The 9,879-nt window shown below is 41.5% G+C and overlaps 1 protein-coding gene across 1 annotated transcript in view; it reads left to right on the top strand.

The window, feature by feature from the left end:
• Window positions 1–5,801: 5,801 nt before the first annotated feature.
• ZFPM1 (zinc finger protein, FOG family member 1) overlaps window positions 5,802–9,879 on the top strand; it is a 91,828-nt gene continuing 87,750 nt past the window's right edge. Inside the window, exons 1-2 of the mRNA XM_075282153.1 lie at window positions 5,802–5,829; window positions 6,349–6,954. Coding sequence (XP_075138254.1) covers window positions 6,915–6,954 — 40 coding nt within the window. The 5' untranslated portion in view covers window positions 5,802–5,829; window positions 6,349–6,914. The remainder of the gene's footprint in view (window positions 5,830–6,348; window positions 6,955–9,879) is intronic.

The raw sequence follows: 9,879 nt of genomic DNA, 5'->3' as shown, positions 1-9,879 counted from the left end.
TGGGAGAAATAGGGTCATCTATTTTGGGGTGTTTTTATTCATTTTCATGTGTTATGAGCAAAAAAACTACTTAACTACTAATTAAAAAAAATAAATATATAAATAAAAAATATGAAAATGTTTTGTTTGACGCAAATTTTTTCAAAACCTATGGGGTCAAAATACTCACTTTACCCCTCAATAAATACCTTAAGGGGTCTAGTTTATAAAATTGTGTAATTTATGGGGGTTTTCACTTGCTTTGGTAACTGAAATCTTGTTTGAATGTGCAATGGGCCTAAAATATCTGCAAGCAAAATTTGTGTTTTGAAATCCAATTGGCGCTCCCTACTAGAGATGAGCCAACGGCATTCGATTGAATTGGTATTGAAGCTAATGCCCACAATCAGAATGCATTCTAATTGTGGGCATTAAAACTTAACCCCCCCTCCAAAAATGCAAACCATTGCAATACACTTGTATTGCCATCTATGGGGACTTGCAATCAAATGATGCAGGTTCAAGCCCCCTAGGTGGAGGCTAATAAAAATAGTTAAAAAAATATATAAAAAAATAAATAAAAGTTCTAAATCACCTCCTTTCCCTAGAATACATATAAAAGCAGAAAACTACTGTGAAACATATACATATTAGTTTCCCCTATGTCCGAAAATGCCCGGACTACTTATAAAATTTTTCCTGTACGGTGAATGTCAAAATCAAAAGTGCCAAACCCCCTGTTTCTTTAACTGTTTCTCCTCTGATTTAATAAATAAAAGGTGATCTAAGTAATAGACATTCCCCAAAATGGTATATCTACAGCAAATCTGGCCCCGCCAGATTGTCCGTGCAAAACAAAAACGGTTATCCAGGCGGAGAGGCCGCATATGGACGGTTTGCTTTATAATCCATTCAAATGAATGGGTTGTAAAGCAGACCGCGGACAGGCTTTAGGATGGAAATCCCAGGGTGGACAGCGGCGGTAGTGTGAACTCTCCTTTACTTAAAAGATGGTTCGAGACTAGAGATGAGCAAATAGTATTAGAAACTATAGTTAACCCCTTAACTTAACCCCTTGGTGTTCGGCCACTTCCATTCATTCCTATGGGAGCGAGGTATTTGAAACTATAGTTTCGAATACTATTCGCTCATCTCTATTTGGGACTGGAAAGCAAATAAAAAGGCATTAAAGAGTATGCCAAGGGGTAAGTATGCATTAAAAAGAGGTACCTCACAGAAGAGGGGTAGTCTTATACGATGAGTATATCCCAAACTCTATATTTTAACTGGAAAAGTTGGGGGTCGTCTTATATGTCTAGTCGTCTTATACACCGGAAAATACGGTACTAACTTTTTTGCCCTGTATGATTGTGTATATGTGAGATATCGCAGCTAAAAATGGGAAAAAAATGAAAAATTTTCAGCATTTGGGAGTTTTTTTAATAAATTTATGCAAGTTATATCAGTCTAATTTTATCTTTTCAGTAAAGTACAACATGTCACGAAAAAACAATATCAGAATCGCTTGGATGCACTGTACTGTTACAGAATTATTCACTGGTAAAGGGGCAACATGGTGGCTCAGTGGTTAGCACTGCAGCCTTGCAGCGCTTGAGTCCTGGGTTCAAATCCCACCAGGAACAACATCTGCAAGGAGTTTGTATGTTCTCCCCGTGTTTGCGTGGATTTCCTCCCATTCTACAAAAGACATACTTAAATGAAAAGAATAATGTACATGGTAATCCCAAGTATTAGGCAGAGGGTGTCAATACTTTTGTCCGGCCCATTTTTGGAGTTTTGTGTAAAATGATCAATGATTTTACTTTTTTTTTTTCATTCTCTTTTGTGTTTTTTCATTGCAAGCAAAATAAATGAAGATATTAATACTAAAAAGTTTGTGCTTGAAATCATTTTCTGGAAGAACTGCAGGGGTGCCAATACTTTTGGCCAACACTGTATGTGTATATATATACTGTCCCACAATGGCCACTGCAGCCTATATTATGCCTCACAGTGACACAATAGACTGTGGGGCATAATAGAAGTTGCATGGGGGCCGCTGTGGGGCATAATAGAGGTTGCAGGGGCCACAGTGGACGCTGCAAGCTCTATTGTGCCCCACAGTTGCACATCCATGAACTATTATTATACTCGTAATAATATAATAATCGGAGTCTAAGGGGAGGTGAGGGAATATAATAAACAGTGTTATTCACCTCTCCGAGATCTGATGTTAATCCTAGCAGGCTTCGTGGTTGTATGGTAATGTCCCTGACGTCACGTGGTCTGGGATATTACCATACAGGCCCAAAGTCTGTGCTAGCAGTAACAGGCTGTTACTACTAGCATAGGCTTCGGGCCTGTATGGTAATATCCCAGACCACGTGACGTCTTGGACATTACCATATGGGTCTGAAACCTGCTAGGATTAACTGCTGCCCTCCGTGGCCTATAGTAGAAGGGGAAGTGGGGGAGGCAATGAGTAGGCCAGGGCAGGTAGGTAAATAGGCTGCCACCTGCTGGGGATACTCCAGCAGGTATCGGACTATTATAAAACAAAAAAAAAAAAAAAAAGTTACTTAACTACCTTGCTGCTGCTACCACTTCCTCTTCACTCGGCAATAAGACATCTGCGTCTCAGTGTAGGAGGCGTGATGGCGCCTCTGCGCAGAAACGCAGAAGTCTAAACCTGCGCTAGTTTAGAAAAAAAAAAAGTAAAAAAAAATCAAGCTGCTGCCCCCTCCAGAGTGCAGCCTGAGGCCGCCATCTCACCTCACCTCATCTCGCCGCCATTGTTTCTTGGTACCTGAATATCTGCACCACCTGAAAACGTCTACTTGGTAAGATTGAACCAATGTTTTTCTATCATGGTGGTATCTTGTGTATCCTTTTGTCTATGGGTTAATTAGTGTGAGATTTACCCCCTGGAATCCATGCCCTAGGTGGAAATTGCTATTTTTTTTTAATATTTTAGGGGTTTTGTCTGGCCAAAAAAAAAAAGTTTTTCTGCGGAGAGGCTGCAGGCGGACACCAGCGGTTTGCCTTTAAAATCCATTCAAATGAATGAGTTTTAAAAATGACCGACGGGAAGCCGTCCCCTGTCCGGGTTCTCCGGGGCTGAGGACAGAAATCTGGCGAAATGACAAAGGGGCATAAGTGTGAACACTCCCTCAGTCAAATGTTTGAGGTAACTGAGAAGATTCTGCTGACGGCTATGCACAGTATATGACCACCCTTAGATACAACAATTTAGCAAACAGTATCACACATTACAGGCCTAGCTACAGACACTCAGTAGACACACTTAGGGCTCATTCACATCAGCGTTGTGAACTCCGTTATGCAGGTTTCCGTTTCCTGCCTAAAACAGAGGCAGGAGACAGAAACCTGCAGGGGTCTCTCTCACCCATTCATTTGAATGGGTGAGAGAGATGTCCGGCCGTGAGTGGCGGTGAGCGTTTTATGCTCTCCGCCGCGAAACCGGGTTTTATAATCCGGACACAGAGTCGGACATGCAGTACTCTGTGTCCGGATAAAAAAATCCGGTTTCGCGGCGGAGAGCATAAAACGCTCACCGCCGCTCACGGCCAGACCCGGTCTGTGCTTTCCGTCTTCTGGCATGCAGAAGACGGAAAGCACAGTACGGAAAGAAGAACGCAAGTGTGAACCTAGCGTTACACATTATACATTAGACAACAGTATATCAGACAGAAAACCAGTTCTGGCTTCTCAATAAATGATATGCACATGTGTGCGCTAGAATGCAGATGTGCGAACTGGTGTAGAATTACTGTATAACTCATCCTAGAAACAAGTTATAATAAGTATGTCAAGCTGAGGTGTTCTCTTCCCAGTCTGCTCCACTCACATTTGGTGATCTGGGAGCGGAGCGAGGAACGTTCACTTTCTTGCACCAAATGTGTGCCATTGGTGACACATCTACTCCAGAAAAATAGCTAGGCTGTATTGATAAATTTCCCCTAGTGACTCCTAGTTCCCAAATGCATAAGTTCAACTGTTGTCACACATAGGACGCTGTTTGCTATTTACAAAGGAATGATAGCTTGTGCTTTTCACAATAGCGTGCCTATAATGAAAGAAACGAGAAGTGAGTTGGGTGTATGCAGCAGATGGTGATATGATCTTGTGAAGATAACATCTTTTCATGCAGTGTTTTCTATGAGCTGATTCATCTGATCTGAGAGTCTAATGAATCAGCCCCATACAATAACACAGCAGGAGAAGATGTTATCTACAAGGAGATGTTATCACACATTTCACAAACCTAAGTGCATTGTGACAAACAAGTGCTCTGTACACGTATGTGTGACCCTGCTAGGTCCAGAGTGTGAAGAACACTGACAACTCAGAATACAGGCTGCTGTCCTCAGAAACGTGCGTTGTAACGTTGTGAATTGGGCGGTAACATATCTGTGTGTAACAGTGGAAGGGTTTCATGGCACCGCCTCCCTGGCTGTGGCCACGCCGCATTTGGAATGTTGCGGCCGCTTTGATAGATTTCAGCATTCCATTGAGAAAAAGTAACCATCCTGGCGCATTATCCAGGTAGAAAAATGTAATAGGATGTGCACTCCCATATAACCATCGATAAACCTGTCAGGGTCGGGTGCTTGGAGTACTGGAATCTCCATATATCAAATTAGAAAATCAACTCCGGCACTCTAAACATGTAAAAAATAAACAAGAATTTTATTATAGCATCTTAAAAAATGTAAATAATCATGCGGCAATAGGAAGTGACCTAGGAAGTGGGTGTTTGACTGACCTAGAGGGGCAACTTGAGAAATGTAAAAGTCCATTTCTAGAAGTCGGTTTACGATATTAATCAAAGGACAAAATTCCATCGTATCGAGAAGACTAATCTTTGTAGTACGCATGTGCATTATTAAAGTGACCACATATCAAAGCACAAACCAGATATTAGGTGTGAGACGACCATTCTTCCGCTACCTGATCACTTTGCTAGGATAAGACCTGCCCCTTCACAGTTGACATTCCAGGTGTTGGATCATGTCCCCTTGTGTCACCCCCTCTACCTCATAGATTGTAAGCTCTTGCGAGCAGGGCCCTCAGTCCCATTGTGTGAAATGACTTTCTTTGTAATGCATCTTTCTGTCTGTATTTGAACCCTACAAATTGTACAGCGCTGCGGAATATGTTGGCGCTATATAAATAACATTTATTATTATTATTATATGATATTGGATTCAGACATTACGCACTTTGGCACCAAGTGGTATAAACTGTGAATGTGATATGTTTATTTTCTGAGGGGATTGCTAGTTGGGCATATGGGGCTTTGTTCTGCATAGCTGTGGATAGAAATGATATTAATCTGAATTCCATTCTCATTATAGATCAGACCTTGAGACCTTATTTCTGTGTATACGGTGTGATATAACTTTCGATGATCACTATCTTTATCATGGTATTTGTTCATTGTCTGGTTGATTTCCACTTTGTTAACATCTAGTAAGTGTGACAAGTAGTTGCTATTGATCATATCTGTCCTATACGTTGGGCTGGATTAGTATACATTCGGCCACTAGCTTCCCACTCGTACTGATCTGATAACCAGCTGCATCCCTTTGCTTCATATCATGTATAGACATGCTGAGACTTGTGGTACCAACCAGTGAGCCCAGAGCACTACAATAGCGATCTACACAGAACATGAACGACTGCACATGCTCAGAGCTCCAGTGTCATGTGATCTCTGGCACAAGCGCGTCATATGACACTGGTGGGCGTGTCTCAGTGCACTATCCGAGACTCCTTGCTTGTAGTGTGCTACAGTCGGCTGCTGAATGATCCTGCGTGCAGACCTTGGTGAGTTTCAGTCTATGCTTTAGTCTCATTTTGTCTTGATATCTCTACATTAGGCTTCTTCTGGTTTTCTGTTCTCTCGCAACTTACTTTGACTACTGGGACTATTAGGTGTATATGTATGTATTATTCCACAGAGATTCTGGGGTTGTATACCAATGCCTGTTTCCTATAATATGTATACTCTGGAGACACTTTATTCTCTGCAGATTGGACTTTCCTTATGATATATGTATATAGTTGTGTTTGTAATATATATATATATATATATATATATATATATATATATATAGATGGATCTAGTTCTGAGATATTGTATAGTATATGACACCTTGAGAGATTTTATTGTAAATATTGTCATCTGTTACAGACATCCTACTGATGAAGGTCTTATCTTGGACCGAAACGTTCCGGTTTTAACTTATACGTGATGTCTAATCAGTATTGATATATTGCCGAATGATTATTTACATTTTTAAGATGTTATAATAAAATTCTTTTTATTTTTTTCAATTTTTGAAGTGCTGGAGTTGATTTTCTAATTTTATCCGGGGAGAAGCAGAGCCCGGCCCTAAGGAGCCGCCTGTGTCCTGTTGCTGCCAGCACCGTTATCTGCCCTGCACCTGTTCTCCAGCACCGGTACCCCTCAGCTGGACCGTGGACTGCCGGTAGCTCAGGTCCCTGCTCGCTTGTCACTGTGTCTGCAGGATTGGACGTCTATTACTTGGTGGTTTTGTCCAGTAAACCTGTACTCTGCGGATTACACACCTGGAGGCATATATGACAATACTAAGACAAGAATATTTGTGAGCCGAGCCATTGCGAGGGCATGTGAATGAGATGCTCTAAGCATGAGAGCTACCACAGCTTGCTGACCGTACATTCATTCATGTTACTGATGGCACTGCAATAACTAATAGAGGGACTTGACGTTACCTCTGGCAAGTACAAGAGAAGAGCCCACCTCTGGTGGGAACCGTCCATGCGGATCATTTGCCTGGCCTGAAGCTCATTGTGATCTGCTGCTAAAGCCAAGGGCTGAAGTGGGCATGAGGACAGTGTGATCCCTCCTAGCCCATCACAGAGAGATGTCCAGGCGAAAACAGAGTAATCCCAGGCAGATTAAACGTGAGTACTGTGCCTGCTGCTGGCATCTGCCTGCACTGCTAGAAGAAGTGCCAAGTTATTTCCTCATGTCCATATCCCCATGGCAGGAGCAGGCATAGCTCTTCTTCTAGTGGTATATAGTGTATACAGGCTTATCACAGTGCATGGCTCTATTGTAGTGGTGTATAATGTACATGGGCTTATCACACTGTAGAGATGTGGCATTTTGTGGACAGAATACACTATGGAGACTGACAGTGGGAAAGAAGTGTAGTTCTTCTGAATAAATCGTGTCCTGGAGTTCTCTTCACAGATGTCTGTAGAATACGCCCTGGTATCTGTAGTCCCACAAGACAATTTATTAGCATCTATATGTTTCACATGCCACTGAATAAATAGTACCTTTTTATGCCCTAGGTTATAGACTTCTGGCATGATTCACATGATTATCAGTTGTAGCTGAGGTGACACGCAGCACTGCCAGCTAACAATGAATTCTAGTAAACTGCCATTGGTTTTGGTTTTACGATTGTCAAGTTGTGCTTGAGGAATTGATGCTGCCATCGTACCCTGGCAATTATTGTTGGCATGGTTGACATTTCCCTTTTTGGGAACACGCCATTGGTACACTGTCCAGTAGTTTTGACACTATTGCAGATGATGGCGTGTGGGGGGGGACGACTAGTTTCTGGTGACAATGCCCTCCCTAGACGATTTCATTCATATTTTCCTCAGATGCCTAATACACTGTTATTGAACCATTAATGACAGGTATCAGAATTATTCATACTACACTATATCCACTTATTCCACAGGTCATGGAACCTGTGTCTCACTAACTACTGAGTGACCACGAATCTTTGCATGCTCAGAATATTGATGTTTTACTAGTTGTTGGCACACAGGTTGCAAATCAATTGTTTATACCATCCCTTGATACTGTCCCAAAAGTCCTAATGTATTAATCTGCCGCATATCATTACTTGGTAATGCCCAAACAACCTGACCACTTGTAAAGGGTTTTTCTTTGTCTGTTGGGTGCAGTACACACTACTTGACACGTTGATAAATATACTTTGATTATCACTTGTCAACACAAAGTGCCAATAAAAGGTGAGCTGTTTATAGCGGAGGTTTGCTGAAGGTAATTCGTATTTGTGCACTCTGTGTACCTAGGAAAAACTGGCAGTGAGGCCTTCACACAATGGCACAAAGTTTATTTGGTTTTTCTTTAAACTGTTGGTGGCTGCCGTGTGTAGCGGCCTCCCACATTTATGCCCAGAGGGCAGTCTGTGAACCCTCCAGAGCCTCCTGTGTGAGATTTTGTAGACAGACTATCATCTGCTTCTAGTCATGTGTTGAGCTTCGTCATGAGGGTCATTAATAATGTCATTTCATCACCCTGGGAAATCAGGCGGCAAGGGCAGAGTGGTGATGTCAGCGGACATTAGTGTCTACTGTCCAATAGGTCTTATTGATTATTAGTAACACAGTAACACTGTGATTGGAAAATGCACCTTATTTCTATTTTATCACTTGTCTGTAGCACCAACGTATTCCATTGTGCTGTACACAGGTGAGTTACTGTATCCATGATATGACAATCTACTTCTGCTTTAGCTCCACACTGCATAGAACCGTGGAATCAATGGTGGCCTGAGGTCACCAGTGTGATATATGACCTGGGATCAATGACTTTTCAAATGATGATTTCCTTTTTAAGGGCTATTGCTGTGTGTATGCTATTAAAATGATTGATCCCTATTGCTGTTTTGCTGTAAATTGTCACTGCTGAATGAGCCGAGTATAACATTTCAACTAATGTATTAGAGAATGCTTGTCCAGCAGTGTGCACAATTCTATAAACTAGGAGGAAAATTGCATTTGAAGTGTCATTCCTATCCCTTTCAGGTGTGAACATGTCCATCTAACAGTCTCTTTATGATGTAAAATGTTACTATTTATATGTCGGCTTTAAAGGGACATTCTCATAAAAAACGTGCCATAACTTTTTGGCTGGTTGGGTTCTGACTTTCCAGAAATATATTGAGCTGTGTTGCAGTTTCTTGCACAACAGATAACCTGGAACCCAGCTATGTAGTGAAATACTGTATAGGAGCCACAGTCATGGGGTCTGGGCAGTAAGTCCCCCACCTATTAGTGGTCACATATCCCAGTGATAAGTTATCACTTACTTAAGTAAAAAAAAAAAACATTTAAGGCTAAGTCCCCACGTTACGGAAATGCAGCTTTTTTTTGTTGCAGATTTTGCTGCGTTTTTTTGAGCCAAGGCCAGGAGTGGGTTGATCAGAAAGGAGAACTATAAATGTCTCCTATATATTTCCCATTCCCGTTGTAGCCACTCCTAGGTTTGGCAAAAAAAAAAAAAAAACGCAGCAAAATCTGCAACAAAAAAAAGCAGCTTTTCTGCAACGTGGGGTCTTAGCCGAATAGTCCTTCTGTATGTCTGCAGATAATAATTGCAGTATCTTGCCCAAGGATATTGTATCTAGTGCTCTTATATACTGAGTGTACTTTAACATAAGTTATAATTAGTGGTTCAGTGGTTAGTGGTGTTGCTTTGCAGCACTGAAGCCTTGAGTTTGAATCCAGCCAAGGACAACATCTGTATGGAGTTTGTATGTTCTCCACATGTTTGTGTGGGTTTCCTCCAAGTGGTCCAGTTTCTACATTCTGGTAGAGAAACCCTACTTGGGACAGTGAGTTCTAAAAAGTGGTACAGAATATGTTGGCGTTATATAAGCAGACTAAATACATTGCAATAGACTATAGGAGCCCATTTCAGCACTCCAGGAGCTTCTGCGACTTTAGTGGCCTGGTAAAACATATATATTATAGTTACAAACCTGAAAGGTTGGCACTAGTAGAAGATGTCTACGTGGCTTTTGGAATGTCTATTCCCTGGGTTACTCTTCTTACATGATG

This window comes from Leptodactylus fuscus, chromosome 7, assembly GCF_031893055.1.
Source record: "Leptodactylus fuscus isolate aLepFus1 chromosome 7, aLepFus1.hap2, whole genome shotgun sequence".
NCBI lineage: Eukaryota > Metazoa > Chordata > Amphibia > Anura > Leptodactylidae > Leptodactylus > Leptodactylus fuscus.
This window is presented reverse-complemented; position numbering and strand designations above follow the sequence as displayed.